The 19,490-nt window shown below is 44.2% G+C and overlaps 2 protein-coding genes across 4 annotated transcripts; both read right to left on the bottom strand.

The window, feature by feature from the left end:
- Nucleotides 1–321: 321 nt before the first annotated feature.
- Nucleotides 322–10,005, bottom strand: LOC110490350 (6-phosphofructo-2-kinase/fructose-2,6-bisphosphatase 3). Its single transcript, XM_036944681.1, has 12 exons — nucleotides 9,619–10,005; nucleotides 7,004–7,132; nucleotides 6,587–6,683; nucleotides 6,315–6,456; nucleotides 6,135–6,191; nucleotides 5,842–5,966; nucleotides 5,432–5,639; nucleotides 5,172–5,318; nucleotides 4,972–5,076; nucleotides 4,612–4,804; nucleotides 4,150–4,388; nucleotides 322–2,186 (listed from the first exon to the last, which is right to left on the bottom strand). Exons 1-12 carry the CDS (start codon nucleotides 9,689–9,691, stop codon nucleotides 2,136–2,138), a joined length of 1,566 nt encoding a protein of 521 aa, XP_036800576.1. The 5' UTR covers nucleotides 9,692–10,005; the 3' UTR covers nucleotides 322–2,135.
- Nucleotides 10,006–11,763: 1,758 nt separating this feature from the next.
- LOC110511067 (splicing factor 45) lies at nucleotides 11,764–18,040 on the bottom strand. Of its 3 annotated transcripts, none has more exons than XM_036944679.1 (13): nucleotides 17,947–18,040; nucleotides 16,950–17,319; nucleotides 16,690–16,806; nucleotides 16,429–16,595; nucleotides 16,089–16,207; nucleotides 15,880–15,933; nucleotides 15,591–15,729; nucleotides 15,260–15,411; nucleotides 14,681–14,743; nucleotides 14,157–14,233; nucleotides 13,959–14,057; nucleotides 13,535–13,607; nucleotides 11,764–12,185 (listed from the first exon to the last, which is right to left on the bottom strand). In XM_036944679.1, the coding sequence occupies exons 2-13, from the start codon at nucleotides 17,076–17,078 to the stop codon at nucleotides 12,082–12,084; spliced, it is 1,293 nt and encodes a 430-aa protein (XP_036800574.1). In that variant the 5' UTR covers nucleotides 17,079–17,319; nucleotides 17,947–18,040; the 3' UTR covers nucleotides 11,764–12,081. The 3 variants fall into 3 exon arrangements, with proteins under 3 accessions (XP_036800574.1, XP_036800573.1, XP_036800575.1); XM_036944678.1 differs by having other exon boundaries at nucleotides 17,893–18,039; XM_036944680.1 differs by lacking the exon at nucleotides 14,681–14,743 and having other exon boundaries at nucleotides 17,893–18,039.
- Between the last annotated feature and the right edge of the window lie 1,450 nt (nucleotides 18,041–19,490).

The following is a 19,490-nucleotide window of genomic DNA, read 5'->3' as shown; positions in this document are numbered from 1 at the left end:
GTGTTCAAATGTGGCATGGTACAACAACAAATTCCAGCTTCCAGTTTAAAAACAAGTTTCTGGTCTCCCTCTGCAAATTGAAACACATCGATAGGATAGGGTGTTTGCCTATCAAGTCATTTTTCTACAGGCCTCAGCACTCTCAATACACTTCTATATTGTCCTATAGTACCTTTAAGAATCGGAAGTGTTTTGGTGACAATTTAGTTGCTTTAAAAGGTTCTAGCATACTTCTCCAAAGGGAAACAGATTGTTAGGGTGTTTGCCTTTCAGATAGTGAGCCCAACACACATAAATAATGAAGACATGACATCCACAAGATGGCTTGTTTTCCCAGAGATTTATTGGCCCAGCAAATGCAGAATATACACATGTTGTCCTCTCAGACGCTTTGCTTGTCATACACAAGTCATACACAGTACTCAGGTGCCATCCGCTCCAAACCATTATCTAAATCTACATAGAAATAAATAGCTTGAGAAAAAATGTCTTACAAAAAAACTAAAATTCAAGTATCAGAAGCAAACAAATGAACAAAAGTAGTACTGCCAATATGATATGCAGAACATATTTGGCTGGCTAGCAAAAAAAAAACTTTAAAGTCATTTTTCTCAAGTTTCATTGTTGGCGTGGTTACTGTGTTTTACCTTTGTGAGGCAGAACAGTACACTCCTTACAATGAACTATTAATCCTTCAAAACAGTGAGCAGTACAAACGAGCATCTACAAAATACCTTCCCACTCAATTCTAGACTTGAACATTCCAAAACACTGAGCGTTCCTTCAAGTCTGATATATTTACATGTCTATTTACAGAACGCATTTTCATAACAAAGATATAAGTGCTCACACATGTTAACAGCTGTCTTACAAATAAAAGTGAATCACGTTACACTGCATGTACTCTGAAGGTACCATATGTCTGAATTTCTATGGCCAGCTATATGGGTGCAGAAGCCGCATTGGGCTTGCAGGACAAACACTAGGCACTCTAGGTCCGAATCTCCTTTCGGAGAGAAACACAGAAAGAGACAATTGTGTCTATGGACACAGTCATACACACAACTCAACAGGGATGTCAACTTTGCTGTGCAAAATGATCATTCATTTCATAGCACACGAGTACACCGGTCATTCAATTTAACATCCTTTAAGTAACAGTATGATACTCAAATCTTAAATCATAACAAAAAAGTGAATAAGTGCTCAATGTCAACAAGTCAGAGTCATTAACACAATTTGGAGAATCATTATTTCAGAGGCATCCCTATAGGAAAATGTTTCCGTCGTAAACTAAACGTTTCCAACTGTTTTTAAAAGAGTGATATAACCATTCATCACTCAGATCTCAGGAGGGTGTCAAGAAAGGGAGACTTAAATATTTGGCCTGATTCCAGCTCTCTGAAGGATGCCTTGCCGACTGCCAAGTAGTCACTCAAACCAGATATAATAGCTCCTTAGAATCAGAGCTATTACCCTAATTAAACCATAATTCCAGGGTGAGCTGTCACTACAGATTCACTGAGGAGAAACCAGAGGAGAAAACAGAGTGGTTGATTCATGCTAGTTTGTCCCTATCTTCTATACAAACCTTGTGAGAACCAACCACAGCTTAGGTGAGTCAGTGTTCCTCAAGACATTCACTGAACATATTGTACAGTAGCATACATTATGTTTTACTGGTAAATAAATATGCTATAGGCTCATGGCCGGGTCCATTCGGGTCCACTCGGGTCTATCAGCTGTAGTTACATAGACCTAAGACCCGATTACAATCAAACAGGACCCGGCCCATACCCGATGGAAAACTTAGAATTTTGGACCCGGGCCTGCTCGAGTCTCAGGTATTTTGGGTTTGGGTGGACCCGAGAAGACCTCTAATGTACAGTGTTCTCACTATCTCTTTCCCAGAGGAAAAGTGTTTGAACTACAAGCACTGGCAGATAACACACAGACCAGACACTCACTAACACGTCTGCGTGAGAAAAGAGAACAGTAGTGCCCTTTGATCTCCAGAAAGAGGAAGATGGGGGGGGGGAAACACAACAATATCCATTTTGGTGACATTGTTGAATCTTCTTTGCCGGCATCACTTCCTGGGGTCATGGATCAGGTGACGAGGCGGTGCGATCTCATTAGCAGAGCTGCAGGATCTCATGGCGATTGTTGGACTTTCTCTTCATGTTCTGAGGGAAACAAAAGCATACAATTGTTAAGAAGACATGGGGAAACCATTACAAACAAACAAACAAACAAACTAAGAGTCATCTGTGAAACAAGACACGTAAAACATAAAGAGAGGGAAAGATCCTGTCCTATAGGCTAAGTGACTCCAGGCTTAGCATGAGATGACGTAACATGACAGAGGCTTTGGTTCTGCTCATCCATGTCGTCTGAAGCCTCGATGAGCTACTCATTCATATTCCATGGTAAACGTAAACCATGTGTGGGCTCAAAAACGATTATCCAATCTCCCTATCCCACGTGTAAGTACACCTCAACAACTAACTATAGAGCTACAATAGGTGTGTACGAGTGTGTGTCTTTACTTGTCTATGGGTGTTACTGTACACTGAGTGGACAAAACATTAGGAACACCTGCTCTTTCCATGACATAGACTGACCAGGTGAAAGCTATAATCACTTATTGATGTCACTTGTTAAATCCACTACAGTCAGTGTAGATGAAGGGGAGGAGACAGGTTAGGTGCGGCAGGTAGCCTAGTGGTTAGAGCGTTGGGCCAGTAATCGAAAGCTTGGTGGATCGAATCCCTGAGCTGACAAGGTAAAAATCTGTCGTTCTGCACCTAAACAAGGCAGTTAAACCACTGTTCCTATACCGTCATTGTAAATAACAATTTGTTCTTAATTGACTTGCCTAGTTAAATAAAGGTTTTTAAAAAATTAAGAAGGGTTTTTAAGCCTTGTGACATGGATTGTGTACGTGAGCCATTTAGAAGGTGAATTGGCAAGACAAAAGAAAGTGCCTTTGAATGGTTTATGGTAGTATGTGCCAGGCGCACCGGTTTGTATCAAGAACTGCAACGCTGCTGGGATTTTCCTGCTCAACAGTTTCCCTTGTGTATCAAGAATGGTCCTCCACCCAAAGGACATCCAGTCAACTTGACAACTGTGGGAAGCATTGGAGTAAACATGGGTCAGCATCCCTGTGGAACGCCTTCAACACCTTGTAGAGTCCATGACCCAACGAATTGAGGCTGTTATGAGGACAAAAGGGGTTGCAACTCAATGTTAGGAAGGTGTTCTTAAGGTTTTGTACACTCAGTGTACAAGTGCCCCTTCTGATTGTGACTTAAGTTGACTGGATCTTTCCACATCCTGAATAATTATCACCTGTCAACATGTACCTGCAGAGTCTGAGACACAACACTACTACTACTACAGAATAAGCTGGGAGCTTAATCTAGCTGTTTCTCACTTTACCTTTGAAACACTAAAAGAGAGACCAGTTTCAGACAGTGAAGGATGGTGCAGATGGGCGGAGGACTTTAAACAGATCAGAAAATACATTGAAAATATAGACGTTCTAAAGACGTAAGTCACAGAACAGTGTGTGGGGGTTGGCGTCGTAACATGCAGATTGCAATGCTTGTACAATACTCTGACATCAGCTGGAAGGAATGCGGGGCTGAAATGGTACACAAGGTCATCGTGAGCGGGAAGGGGGGAAAAGGGAGGGAGGCACTTGGCACATGTATTCCTCAGGGAGTAACGGGATGGTTTTCAAAACCACATTGTAGCGTGTCTGTGAGAAACCAGCCTGGGAAAACTACTGGGATCTTACACAGTACTTTCAATGGAACACTGACCGAGGATGATTTATTTCATGCTATGGAGGAGAGGATTGGAAAGAGAAACAAAGAAACAAAGAAAGGCGGAGAGAGGAGAGAGAGACAGGTACTTACAGGCAGACTTTGCCCAGCCAGTGCTGCACAGTGAAGAGGAGAAGGAAGAAATTATGAAAAGAAAGAAAGAGTGAATGTTAAGAGAGTGAAGAGACAAACAGCGTAGAATGGAAAATTGCTTAGAGCAGAAGAGAAAGGGATAAAAGATGTCCTTCAGTAGGTTTGAGGAGTCAAAGATGTGTGTATGTGTGAGAGGGTGAGCGAGAGAGAGAGAGACACTCACCTGTCCGGCCAAGGTGAGGTGGGAAGGAGTACAGAGGGACATGGGCGAGGGGGGCAGCTCCTCGAGGGGTTCGTCCAGGCCGTCGATGCGAGGTTTCTTGATGTTGGGCTCGGGGCTGGTCAGGGGGGTCACACTGTTCCTCCTGATCAGAGTCCCAGGATACTTCTTCATCTCCTCTGGTCTCTCTCTGTGGGTGTTCACCGCTTCCACGTTGAGCGAGATGGACTCTACCTTGCAGCCTGCACACAGAGTAAAAACACACACACCACAGTCAGAACAGATATTTAGACCTCACCTTATTTATCCTGCCCTGGACAAGCTAGAGAACATAGAATTGACCCTAATGCCTGATTCACACCATAGAGCCAATCTGAACCGTACTGCCCTGTCTCTGATATTTTCTGGTAATATTGTCTTGGCTCGGTAAAGTGAAAGGTGTACACAAGTTCTCACCGTACTCACCATAGGCAATGGGGGTGAGCTTCAGCACCGTGTGAAGGGGACACTTCAGGTAGGGCATCTCTTCTGCACTCTTATCCAGGAAGTAAGCCAGGAGACAGCGCATCACAGCCTGGTGACAGATAACCAGAACGTTCTCCTGTCTCTCCAGCTCCATGATCACTGGTTCCACCCGCTGGACCAGGTCCTGATAGGACTGGAGGGAGGGAGGGGACAGAGAGAAAGATGAGAGAAGGGTTAACTTTACATTTTCACAGACACATTGATTCACAGCATTTTAAACACTAGAACTATGTCCATGTGTAACTGTACAGTAGTTGGCAGTAGCAGGTTGATTCTAGTAGTATATTGTACTGTGCTAACCTCTCCTGTGGGGTAGCGGTAGTAATACTTGTCCTGGTCTCTCAGAGCAAACTCCTCAGGGTACTTCTCCTTCACCTCATTGTACGTCATCTCCTCACACACCCCCTGTGCACACAACACACACCTCACATTAGAGCTGTTTAAATGAAGCACCACACACACAGTCCAGTGAGTAGTCTATTCTAGTGTGTGTGACTCACAGCGTCTATCTCGTTGAGGGCCTTCCACTGTTCGTAGGGCACTCCCAGGCTCTCAGCAGTCTGGATGCTGCAACACATCTGATTGGTCCACACCTTCAGATCCGTCAAGTTCTGCTCGTTAACAAACATCGACAACGCCCCAGAAAACTACACAAAGAGAAAGGAGGAGAGAGTAAGAGACCAGTGTGTGTGTGTGTATTTATGTATCAAACTAGTGTGTGTGTACACGTGTGTATATGAGTGTGTTTCTACTCTCGTACCTTTCTCCCCCTTGGCGACAGCCCTGAGTCTCCCCCCAGGCGTCCCTGCAGGTTGTGCATGCTCTCTCCATGGCGACACAGGTAGATGACTCTGGGCTGGACGTGGATGTTCATCAGGTAGTAGACGATCTTACTCTGGACGTGGTCCTGGATCCGGTTCACCAGGAACCTTCTGCCTACATCTATCACTTTGATGAAGGACAGGCTCCTACGTAGGGGGTTAGAACAAGTTAAGTCTAGGGCCTGAATTCACGAAACATCTCAGAGTTCCATATAATCTTATTTATTATTATCTAAAAGGCCAAACTGATTCTAAATCAGGTTTAAGCCACTCTCAGATCACACAGTAAACAGTAGCTAGGGTCAACAGGTATGAACAGTGAATAAGCTATATGAGGTTTAGGGGCTACCTGTCGTACTGGTCTGGGTCCAGGGGTTCGTAGTGAACCCTGTAACACTCTATCCTCTTATGGAAGTCCTCCATGGCGTCTGTCTTGTTGCAGTCCTGGTAGTCTGGGCAGGACACCTTCACTTCCTGTCATGGGAGGAAGTAAAAGGTCAGGTGACAGCGTAAAACACTCACTAAGAATTACATTATAGCTCAGTAGCTAACGTCAGGCTGCAACATTAGAGGAACCTTGCAGGAACATGAGCCAACCAATAACATGTTTCTTCAGATGTTCTGTTCAGATTTTTGACTCACCGTGATATTTGTGGCGATGACGCTGGGATCATCACACACCGACTCGATGAAGAAGATCTGCACACGCACACATTTAGAGTCCTTTTATCATCTTTACATTGAACGACATGGTGAGTCATTTGATCGCGTCTCTGTTTGAGATCGCATCAAGCCTCTCGTAACCATAGAAACACCACTGACCTTGAAGCCGTTCTCACTGCCGAAGTCCAGGATCATGTCTCGTCTCTCACGAGTGGTGTTGGTGGCATCGAAGACTGCAACCTGGCCTCCCTCCTCTGTCAGGTAAGACTTAACGTCCATCAGAGCTGCTAAGGCACATTGTCTAAGCAAGAAAATAAATCATCTCTGTTAGCCTTGTTTCAAGTACACTCTGATGATCAATGACGTCACATGATGCTCAGAATTTGTCATGGTGAAACACAGAGTAGGATGGGGAGCAGGGGTGGACTCACTGTCTGATCTTCACGGCACTCTCGTTGTCAGCCTTGAAGAAGTCATACGAGCTGTAGTTCTTGACTGCTTCTCTGCGATACTCTCCCACGTTGAAGACTGGAGGCAAAGAACAAACTAACAATGGTAAATAGAATGTTCTGGAGGGAGGCAGTGAGCACAAGCCCAGTTTGTGGTAAATCTGCAAACTAAAACAGAGGAAAAGGAACTAGATGAAATGGCAGGAAATTCCAATTCAAGAACAATAATTCAACCTCCACCTTTGTAACCCCAACTTTCCTCTTAGTGAGTAAATACAACAAATAAACGTTAGTAAACATTACTATGACTAATAATAAACGTTACTAATCTGTTAGCTACACCTGTTGATGTGTCTCGTCATGTGCTGACTGTGTGTGCTGAGTGTGTGTGCTGTGTACCTTTGGTGGGCATGCCGATCCAATTGAGGTATCGGGTGAGTTTCCTGGACATATAGGTCTTCCCCCTGGCTGGCAGACCCACCATCACAATCACTGTGGGGGGGTTGGCCAGATGGGGGACCCCTGTCACTAGAGACAGAGAGAGACATAAATATTAGAATATGGTTCAATGGCCATAAACACAATGAACCTGATTAATTGTGTACTCTTAATTTACACACAATAATGACACTGCATATTATCCACACAAACCATTTGCCAATACCTGTCTACAGTGTAAACACTACTGCATCTTCATTCGGTGACGAATGCCTCTCATTCACATGCTCCTACCAGCTCTAATCCACTTTCCAGGACACAGTACCTCCTCGATGGGAAAAACAGCTATAAAGCTTTTAGGCCATCACTCCCTCCCTCTATCATTCTCCATCTCTCTCTATTCACCCCTCCCTCTCTCTCTATCCACCCCTCCCACTTTCTCTATTCACCCCTCTCTCTCTCTCTATTCACCCCTCCCTCTCTCTCTATCCACCCCTCCCTCTCTCTCTATCCACCCCTCCCTCTCTCTCCTTCCCTCACCTACTCACAGCATCCCACTTAATCTATCTCCCTCCCTCAGTGTCAGAGAGCTGTACATCCTCTTATAGACTTGGGGAGACTGTCTGTGTTACTGGTCCTGGCAGCACAGTGTTGGTCATGGTCGTGGATAGACGTTAATACTAATTCCCTCCCACCTGTCTGCTGCCCCCAGCTAGACCCTTCCCCAGTTCCCCAGAGGTGAAGTTGGTGCGTCTACCTGCAGAGACACTACTGAAGCTGACACCCCCCCACCCCCCACCCTGACTGATAAACCTCCTACTAGATGATTCCAATGTCAGGACCACTGTGCATGAGTGAATGCAAGTCAGTCTTTAAGGCATGTAAGGGTTTATGGAGACAATGCAGGGAAGTGAGACATAGCTTAGACTGGGGATGAGGTGCCTGTGTTCTTTGTTTCTTAGATGTTTCACTGCACTGTTGAGAGGTAGCTTGCAAGTAAGCATTTGATTGCACCATTTTGTATCCTGTGTACATGACGAATACACTTAGATTTTAGATGGCATTCCGGCATTAGCTAAATACTTTGTTATTGTGGTTTAATACAATGCCTATGATGGTGTGTGTTTGTTTACAGGCTAGGACTTTCTGGGTATTAGTTTTCATTGCCTGAATCTCCATGTGATACAGACATCACCAGCTATTGGTGCTTTCAAGACAATTGGGAACTTGGGGGGGAAACTAGGTCAAATCATAATGTCAGTGATTTTCAGGTCGGAAAGTTGGAATTCTAGAAAGATGCCCGAGTTTCCGATTTGTATTCCGAGTTGGATGACCGTCCAAAACAATTTTCCAAGTCTGAGCTCCTTTTTTTCGAAGTCAGAGAATTCCGAGTTGCGAGTTCACCGTTGTTATGAACGCGGCATAAACTCATTCGCCTCTGTATGACACGCAGCAGGACAAACACACTGACGTCATTGAATTAAGCAGTGGCTATTCAGGCCGTTGATATTGATCAGTCGGCTCTTTACAAACTGTCGTCACTAGTTACCACAGCCACAAAGTCATAAACCCCGCCTATTTCTGCCATTTTTCAGCCATTATCCAGCTCGCCCCATGCAGACACGCACGATAGTTCATCCAATCGGAGCCCGATGCGTCTCTGCATGTGAAATCCCCCCGTCTCTCCCACCCACACAACGGTTCCTGGCTGTAAACGAGCAGAGCGGGAAGACCTCGGGACCACAGCAATGAAGTCATACAGGTCGCCTATTTCTACAATTTCTCTTCCTAAAATGTGATTTTGAACATAACTCTTACGATAACCACACTGATAACTGTATGCTTAGCATTAACCTTAAATGAAGACCAAAACGTATTCTTTAAATATATATATATATATATATATATATATATACTTTATGGCTGTGGTAACTAGTGGAAACTATGGACTGGATGGGGGCTATTGAGTGGTTGCTATGGTGAGCACTATCAACCATTACCCTCTATAGCTACTTGTGAATCCTGACCTGGCTGCGTGCCAATGGCCAGTTTGGATAGGCTAGGCTAATAGGGCATATGCTATCTAGGAACTTTTAGCATAATTATAGTAATTACAAACAGTGTACTTTTTTTAGTCGGTTGGTTCATTTGAAAACTAAGCTGCTTTGAAATGATTCTGTTGAATGGTTTCAAAAAGTAGGCTACCTAGGCCCATAACAGCCCATTGAAAATAAAGCCATGCGAGCAATGCATCAAAACATGCAATCACACCCTCGAATTTAAAGTTCAATAGACTACATTTTGTAACAACGTTCTCTGATTCCTGGTGACCGGTCTGGGGTCTCCCCAACCTGGACTGCTAATGTCGCCTAATATTCCAACCAGCTGTTACATTGTAGAGATTATTATAGGCTCAATGAGATTATTATTTGTCTGATTATTGTGAATAAATCAATAGCATAATTATCAAAGATAATGCCAAGTAATACCTTTATCCTATGGACTTTTTTTAATGAATGAAACCTGAATGAATCAGGTGGACGCTGATGCCAGCCGCGGGTTAGGCTACTACTTACATCGCCGGGGGACTGCCGGTTTGTCATCCTTTGAAGGAATCCAGATCTTTTGTATCCTGTTCTGAGTAAGCATTCCTTGAGGGTAGTGAAATAAAATAAGAAAGAAACCTAGGTTTTCCACTAATATCAGTCCCCCCAAAATACCACCGTTACGCGCTTTCAGCCCAGCACAGATCAAATAAAAACAGTAGAATACAATTCCAAATGATTTGAATCAGCTGTCGTTTTCTCTACCAGACAAGTAGTCTGAAACAGAATATATTGGCGAGCTAAGCAGTCGTTAAGAGCTGCTGTGTTCTATTCTAATATCGTTCAGCCTGTGCGGGTGCATTAATCTACCCGGTTGTGTCCCAGTTCTTTTATTTAAACTGTCCGAGCAGGAAACAACGTGACATTTGATGACTCCACCGGGGCGCGCGCTCTCAGGGAGAGTGACGCTGCGCGACCTTGTGGCTGATGACGGTAAATCCACTATCATGGCAAATGGGAGTATCCCGGCGGTGCACGTGCAGAATTGCACCTCAGTAAACCTTCAGACAGAGAGGTACAAATATGACTCAAGGAGAGTTTATTTGTATTTTTATTGCATTTGCACTTTGCCTCCAAATATTATGTAGTGTCATGCCAATGTCCTATTCGGACACTTTCTGGTGCAGATTAATATTTATTTTATACAAATCATTAAAACAATTTGGCAACAACTATATCACCCTATATTTTCAAGTGAAATGTTTTTCATTCCAGCAACACAGGATATGGTGCAGGAAAATACAAAGTAGAGAAGTGCTGAGTTTCAAAATAATGGGCTCCACACTCAATAGGCTCTTTAATCTCTCTTGGACAGAGTTTGCATAAAACGGGAAGTGACAAACTTTCGCAAACAATTTTACTTCTGGGTAACAGTGATTATAGGCTACGTGACTGCCTTGGTGGCACGTAGACGTGCCCTGAGCATGGCTATAGCCTGCAGTCACATAGGACCATTTGAGTTTATATCATTAAGAAACTTAAGATACCAGTGAAAGGATTTGTTCAGTGAATAGAGAGAGAGAATAATGGTATTGTGCCATTTGGATCTAATTATTTCTAAATTCTTCTCGCTCCACATGCAAGGTGTATATTTCAGAGTGGGGAAGATACAAATAGATGCAGTCTTTTTGTATGTGGGCCCGTCAACCTCTCCACACACACACACAACTCTTCATAGCCTAGCCTACTTCTTCACCCATCTGTTTATCTCCTGGTCCAGGCCAGGTCAGAGCCTGACCCCAATCACCCACACTAAGGATTCTAGGGAATACCTACCCTTGACAAGACTGTGACCCAGTCTGGGTGCCAGGGGAGAGACAACCCCCACCCCCCCACACACACTGTGCCCCCCCTTTCCCTAATACACATACTCTCCGCTCTCTCAGACCCAGTTCAACTCCACCAGTGATATTTAGGTTAGGCAAAGAGCACTGTCACTCCCCCTGCATGAGCCAAGCATGCTCTCCTTCCACCCTCTGCATGCCTGACCTGCAAACCTTCCCTCATAACCTACCCCCCCACACACACACTTAATCTCAATTTTGCTTTACCCAAACCTATTTGTATTTCTATCACAGGAGGTTGGTGGCACCTTAATTGGGGAGAACGGGTTTGTGGTAATGGCTGGAGCAGAATGATATTAAATACATGGTTTCCATGTGTTTGATGCTATTCCAGTCGTTTCCAGCTATTATCATGAGCCGTCCTCCTCTCAGCAGCCTCCACTGGTTTCAGCAACCTTTATTTCTTGAGGTTAGTCATAAAATCTGAGTAGAGAGAGTCCATGTCAGTTTAATTCCCTTTCTATGAATTAGCTCATTTCTGTGTACTACCCGACAGGAATAAATTTGTTCTGATTTTATCTTCCAGAGATCAGTCATTATGACAGTCCTCTAACTCCCCTATGAACCCTGTCTGTTTTACATAAGATCCGAATGAGGGGGAGGGCTGTGTTTCTTTCATAACTGCCCCAGTACCCCCTCACCGTGCCGGGCTATGTAAAGATGGAGAGCTGGGGGTCTGGTCCTCTGGGAGCCTCTTATGTCAGACAGATTAGAAAGCTGGGCTTCCTAGACTACGCTCTGCCCTAGAAGAGTGAGAGATTAAAACCAAAGATTTTAAACAAAAGGAACATTTATTTTCAGGTTTCACTTGTACATGTTCATATCAGGACACAGAGACCAAGACAGTAGTTCATTACCTCACATACAGGATTTTTCTGCTGGCAAAACAAACTACAGATGAAACACTTAGGTAAATACAGACACATTGTGCTGCTGTTGAGAGTATAATGGTTTAGCTACTTAGAGACAGAAAGAGCTACTGGTGATTATCAATGTGTGTGTGTGTGTGTCAGAGCATTTCTTCTGTTCCTGTGGGTATGAATGATGCGGGTCTTAATGATTCAGGTGGGATGGACTGCGCGTCTGTGTCTCACATCTGCTCTCCCAGGTCCAACACTCTGAACTTATCCTGGTTATAGAAACAGGCTTTTACCACCCGACCACCAAAGAACCTCCCGTTCAGATCCACCACAGCTAGAGGAGAGAAGACAGGAAACAAACATTATTACTGTGCAAACATTTATCAACATTACAGACTTGACTTTGCCAGCTTAGGCCAGACAGGTCTGCAATATCACTGCTGATGTATCATTGAGTGAAGACTAGTGAGGAATTGGGTCGTTTTGTTTCGTTTGGACCGTGAACAAACACGGTCATCCTAACACGGTCTATGGGATGATGCTCCTCTTTGATAGTCTACAGTGTTTTCATCATTAACCCGTAATTCATTATTATCAAAGCTTGAAAAACCAAAACGTTGTGGCTATCAGAGGCTTGGGTATTTCTTGGTCTTTAAACATTGGAAAACACAGCCGTGACATCACCCAAGTTCCCTTCTCCTTCCCAAGAATGTCACAGATAAACAACAACAAACAGTCCTGGAGGCAGAGTTCAAACACACATCCAGTCTACAATAGTGAGATGGACACTGTGTGAGAATTCCTTATAAACATTAGGCACATGACCTCATGGGGGCGTGTGTGTTTGAGCAGTGATGACAAGTACCTACTTGCCGGGACATTCCCAGTAAAACTGGCACTTGTGTGGACAAATATGGATACATGTGCAGAGCTGTGGTGTATTGGGAAGACTCCCTGGCATAAGTCACACGCGTCTCCTCACCGGATGCCGGGGTTCAAGCCGAGGGCCCACCTTTCCCACGGTTTCTCTAAGACTTGCCTGTCTCCCCCTTTGAATTCCTTACTGTCTAAAGTCAAAACACCTGGAAAAAATAGCAACAATGTGTGTGTCCAGTCTGGTATTAGTAGCACTCACTAGTCTCTATAGAAATTAACAGGGTGCATGTGTCCGGCCCAGTCTAGTGTGTATATATTATGCAGGCAGTGTTTCTGTTCCCTTAGAGGATGTGATGTAACGGCGTGCGTGGAGGGACAGAGGGTTGCTGGGACAGCTGTGATGTAACACCTGGGGGGACAGTCTCACCTGCTTTCTGATCTGGGACAACCCATTTAAAACTGGCCCCAGCATTAGCCTTATTACAGACATAACAGTTAGACACACCCCTAACCGTTAGACGCGCGCACACATTATACAGTTAAGACGCTCGCACCTAACAGACGCTCGCACCTAACAGACGCTCGCACTTAACAGTTAGACGCTCGCACCTAACAGTTAGACGCTCGCACCTAACAGTTAGACGCTCGCACCTAACAGTTAGAATACACTCACACGTAACAGTTAGACACACACATAAGTTATATAGACACACAATATAGTTACAGACAAACGAGCACACACACATCTTACAGAAACCTCAAGGACACACACAAAGTAACCATACAAACACACTAGGTTGTACTGACCTTTGATGGCTGACTCGACTCTCTCAAACTCCAGAAATATCCTCACTGCTTCATCATCTGTCACCTGAGCAATCTGAGGAGAACATATAGTTTAATACACATTCTAAAGAGAGTGGTTCGAGCCCTGAATGCTGATTGGCTGACAGTCGTGGTAAACCACGGGTATAACAAAACAGATTTTTACTGCTCTAATTACGTTGGTAACCAGTTTATAACAGCAATAAGGCACCTCGGGGGTTTGTGATATATGGCCAATATACCACGAATAAGGGTTGTGTCTAAGCGCTCCGTGATGCGTTGTGCATCACGGATGTGTGGTATATTGGCCATATACCACACCTCTTCGGGCCTTACTGCTTAATTAGTCAACACAATATGACTCAGCACTTAACTATACACACACAGACAGACTTATTCCTCTCACCTCAAAGATGACACACTTGATGACCTTGCCGTATTTCTCACACTCTTCTTTGGTCTCCCCTTCCAAATCTTCATCCACCTCTCCTCTGCCCACCATGTTCTAAAACACACACACACTTTATTGGACCTACGCACATAAACAAACAAGAATTGACAATAAATACTCATGCACAGACAAAGACACACACATAGCACCCACCCGTAGCAGCACGACTTTGGTGGGGCATTTGAGGATCTCTGTGAGGGGGTTGGCCTCTGACTTCTTGGAGGGGTCCACTGATGGGAGAAAGAGAGCAGAATATTTCAACAATAAGTAAAACAACTGAATATATTGGTAAACAGGAAGAGACTCAAGACTGTAGATTGGACCAGAATGTGGACCACAACTGATGTTTTAACAAAGCTAGTTAAATCAATCAGATGAGGGTTACAGGTACTAACCTAAAAACTCAATTAACACATCATATTTTCATAATTTTCTAGGTTATCAACCATCATAATGTAGGCCCAAAATAAATGTGGTTACTAGTTCCATAATGAAACTTGACCCACATTGAGATGAGCAAACTGTATAACAAAAAAATTTAGAATTTGCCTGTCAAAATGAGAAGGTTTGAGATGCGAATAGATGGAGACAGCAGAGACATGGGACAACAAGACACACAGGGCGAAACCGGATGTGATGCGTCAAGGTAGGGAGGAAGTGATGTAACAGTGCCAAACCTATTGAAGCCGAGCCCCAGCCTAAAGGCTCAGCTGCTGCCGTCTGGCTACTGGATCCTGGTGCTTTAGAGAGGGACACAAACACACACACAAAACAAAAAACAAAAGAACACCAATACACACAACTAAGATCACAAATGTTGAAGATTAAAATCATCAATGAATGAAAAATACCAATTAAAAACTGAATCTTGACTGAGGATGATCACACAGCTACAAATAATGTTACAATAGACAGTCTTGGAACTAGAAACCAAGACCATTCATTCTGGGCCTATGTAATACATGATCAAAAAATAAAAAAAACATCTGGACAGGCTAATGTAGTAACAAGAGGAGACAATGAAAACAAGCTTGTATCTTATCTAGTAGAAAGAGATCATGAATATTGGTGTTAGAGAAAAGGGGGGGTGGGGGGTGGTGTAAAAAGGAGAGAGGGAGGGAGTAGACTGTGTGAATATATAATAAGAAAGAAGTGAAATCTGAGAGAAAGACAGGAGAGCTGAGACAGGAATGAGTGAGAGCGAGCGAGACAGGGCAGTGAGATGGCAGAAAGTGAGATGTGAAGCAGGGCGTTACTCTTCTCAGTGGCGTCTCCTATGATGATCTTGCCACCCCTCTTGCTGGTCTTCTCTACAGACAGGGCCGTGCTGAGACCCTGCTCGTGTTTGCCCAGCCCCTGGCCCTCCCGGAAGCCATACTTCTGCATGATCTTATGGGCCACGGTCCCTCTGGGGAGACAGGGACACAACATCAGACAACACCACTGGACAGAACATTGAGCTGCTGTACTATACTGGTTGATGCCATTAGAGGGCCAGTGTTCAGGTGTGTTGTGTTTTGAGTAGGGCACGTGAGACTACATACAACTAACAGGACATTCTATCCCAGTAGGGGGTATCAGACTCACCCCATGTTGGCCAGGAATGAGTTGGTGGGACCGCCAGGTGGTGAGCGGGGGCGTTCGGAGTCCTCGTACATGGGGGGAGGGATGGCTGCTTTAGAACCACGGGAGGGTCGCATCTCATCCTCATAGGAGTATGACGAGCCTGGAGAAGCGAGACAGTTAGCACACTCACCTCATCCTGATCAAGCATGCTGAATGTCATCCTGATGTTAAATAACACTGCTATCTACTGGACAAACTCCCCCACATCCCAAACAGGCAGACACAAATCCCTCTGTGAGCCATTACTCACTGTCTCTACTATCCACGAGTGAGGAGGGTGGGGCGATGGCTGCTCCACCCATACCTAAGAGAGACAGATGGGTAAGAATCAAGCACCACATAGTTAGACACATTATCCTGAAGTAATCACAACATTATCCTAACATTAAGAACAAGTCCATCTGCCTAAATGTCTCATCTGCTTTGAAGGCTCAGTGAAACCATAGGTCGTCTACTCACTCCTTTTCCTCTTCTCCTTCTCATAGTCCTCCTCCTCCTCATCAGACTCTCCCTCTGCCGCGGGGAAGCGGGAGAATCCACTCGGAGCGCTGCTGCCCTCGTGTCTGTCCTTCCTCTTCCTGGACAAGAAGCACACATGAGGTCAGAATGAAGGACAGAACATGGACTGAAATGATGTGGTCATAGTCAGGTCCATATTCCTACAGTGTGAAAAGGTCTAAACAATACGTCATCCTTAGTTTCCTGAAGGATATAACATTGTAACTTATGTCAACAATAACAGAATCCTGTTGAATGTTCTAGAAGTGTAGCTTTGGTGCTGTTCGGTCAGAGGTCGTACTTCTCTCTGTCCTCTATCTCCTTCAGTCGTTCCTGCTCTCTCTGCCTCTGCCTCTCCTCACGGTGTCTCTTCACCACCTTCTCGTAGTCGTTGGGGAACATGGGGTCATACTCATCAGCCAGGGGGATTAGCGCGTCCCCCGAGGGGAACCCGCTGGGTGCTGTGTCCTGACACACACATCACATAAGTCACACATAATTAACACACACTTCACATAGGACACACAAATACTTGTGTCACAGAAACACACACATCCCTCACCTTGAGTCCTGCTGCAATGTGTGGGGGTGTGTCTATTATCTGTCTGTCATCAGCCGAACCTCCTCTCTTTAAGTCAATAACTGGTGCCAGGACAGTACCCTGCTTCATCCGCTGACTCTGAGGGGAACACACACATCATCATCCATTTCTCTGGATGAGGGGAAAAGGTTCATAGATATGGCTAGGGATGCTTTGGTAAACATAGCTTTGAGTCTTCCTGAATCAAGCTTTCATCAACCTGCGGTGCCATTGGAACCCACCTTAGCCTGAGTCAGAGCTGCCTTCTTTACTTTCAGCTGTGATTGCAGTAGCTTAAAATTCTTGGACCAGCCCTCGGTCTTGGTGTCACTGGTCGCACTCCCGACACCCATGTCGTCGTAAAGCGACATCGTTCTCAGAGTTTAAGTAACTTTTTCGGAGCAGGTTAGGAGAACGTACGCAGTAAATTAGAATAATTTACTTAGTATGTTAGGAGAATTAACGTAGCAGGTTCGGACACTGGGCTTAAGGTTAGGAAAAGGGTTCGGATTGGCGAAAAGGTTCTCCTAACCTGCTACGAAAATAACTTTGTATCGAAGTGGCGTGAAAAGTGTGTGTCCCCTAAAGATATTCCTGGCAGGGTAAATAGACCTGTAAATAAAAGCAGCGTCAAGACAAAATATATAACTGACATAGTGGTGGGTATAATTTGTGGAACGTTCCAACATGAATCTGTTCCAAAAACTTCGTAAATAACAACATTGCCAACAAACAACGCATACAAAGTTGTATAGCGGCCGAATAAGATACCGGATAGAGGGTTATTTCATTCAGTTTTCGCTCACCACGTTGATTCCGAAAAATGTATCTGGTAGCCTATGGACAAACATTAAGAATAAGCTACGTGGTGAGTTGATGACTATTCGGCAGCTAGTTAGCTAGGTGAATTGAGCATGCTACTTTGTATGCGTTGTTTGTTGGCAATCTTGTACTTTACGACATTTTTGGGACAGACTCCTGTTGGAACGTTCCACAAATTATACCCACCCCCCAAAGACAGTCGAGTAGATATATATAAAAAATAAACTAATTGCATTGCATTTGTGAGGACGTAGCCAGCTAGCTAACGTTAAAAAACAATTGTATCGGTCTTTTGTCACGGAGGCACACTAACAATACTTCCCACAGATATAACCCCTTTCCAACTAAGAATCAAATACTAACCTTATAAAATATAACTAATAGACAAATAAATCGTTGTAATGTGCGAATACGTGCCTTTTTATTAGCACATATCGCTACACAGCTTGCTACACGGACTTTCAAATCGATACAATAAACGTCATCAAAAATGGTCAACTTCTTCTTTAAAATTATATTGGCGGATCGCAACCAACTGCAAGATGCATACACTGCCACCTACTATACTGGAGTGTAGGAGTACTATACTACTTTTAATCTATTTCTCTTTTCTAGCCCTGTGTTTCTGCCTACTGTTCTGGAGTGTGAATTACTTATACGTTGTGACACAAAATGGGAAAGGATAGGATAAAGGCAAGAAAATTGCCCTACCGACTATCCCTACAGCCATTAAAACCTCACCACTATTCCACTATTTGGCCCTATCTGATCCGATCATGCATCCCCGGCAGCCTGGAAGGACAGGACACTATTGTTCAACACACCTTGCACATTAATGAGCACAGGATTTCTGAACAGGCCTCGAAACCATGCCAGGACCATCAGAAGCACCAGTCCTGACAGTAGGTCCACTTACTACGGGTATATCCATGTAAGCTCCATCAGTCCGCACTGTAGTTCTACCAATCTGTTTTAAGGCCTCTGCATATCATAACTGATCCTATATCTCTGAGACACTCTCTGCACCTGGCATCCACCAAATGCTGCACTGTGTTCTCCCCCACAATTACAGCACTTAACCTTTCACATTCACCGAGGGTGGCAGGTAGTCTAGTGGTTAGTGTTGGGCCAGTAACCAAAACTTTGCTAGATCGAATCCCTGAGCGGACAAGGTAAACATCTGTCATTCTGCCCCTGAACAAGGCAGTTAACCCACTGTTCCTAGGCTGTCATTGTTTAAATAAGAATTTGTTCTTAACTGACTTGCCTAGTTAAATAAAAGTTAAATAGTTAAATCAATTTAAAAAAACACATTCCCTTCCATACTTGGCTAATTTTTCTTTCCTTCACACTAAGCAGCTACATGTCCCATGGGACAGATCCTCTTACATTGAATCTGTACTTTTCCTGGTAAGACTTTCTCAAACCTCGGCATCACTGATAGGCATTCACTTGTTTGACCCTCTTTCCTGCTGATCAACCTTTTGGCCTCAATCACTCTGCCTCCCTTCACATTTTCTTTAATATCATCTGTGGACATAGATATTGGGACCCCAGTGATGACTCCCTCAATCTAAGCACCAGGGACGTAGCTTTTAATCTTCTTCCCATTTTGAGAATCTTCTCTTGATGAGCCTGGCTACCACACAATATTAATAACCTACAATTTCCAATTAACCAAACTAATTTCACCTACCTCTTTCTCCACACCATTAGTTTTATTTATTTTACCAGGTAAGTTGACTGAGAACACATTCTCATTTACAGCAATGACCTGGGGAATAGTTACAGGGGAGAGGAGGGTGATGAATGAGACAATTGTGAACTGGGGGTTATTAGGTGACCGTGATGGTTTGAGGGCCAGAATGGGAATTTTGCCAGGACACCAGGGTTAACACCCCTACTCTTACAATGAGTGCCATGGGATCTTGACTGACCTCAGAGAGTCAGGACACCCGTTT

This window comes from Oncorhynchus mykiss, chromosome 15, assembly GCF_013265735.2.
Source record: "Oncorhynchus mykiss isolate Arlee chromosome 15, USDA_OmykA_1.1, whole genome shotgun sequence".
Lineage (NCBI taxonomy): Eukaryota > Metazoa > Chordata > Actinopteri > Salmoniformes > Salmonidae > Oncorhynchus > Oncorhynchus mykiss.
The sequence above is the reverse complement of the archived record's forward strand: the minus strand, read 5'-3'. Positions and strand labels throughout refer to the sequence as shown.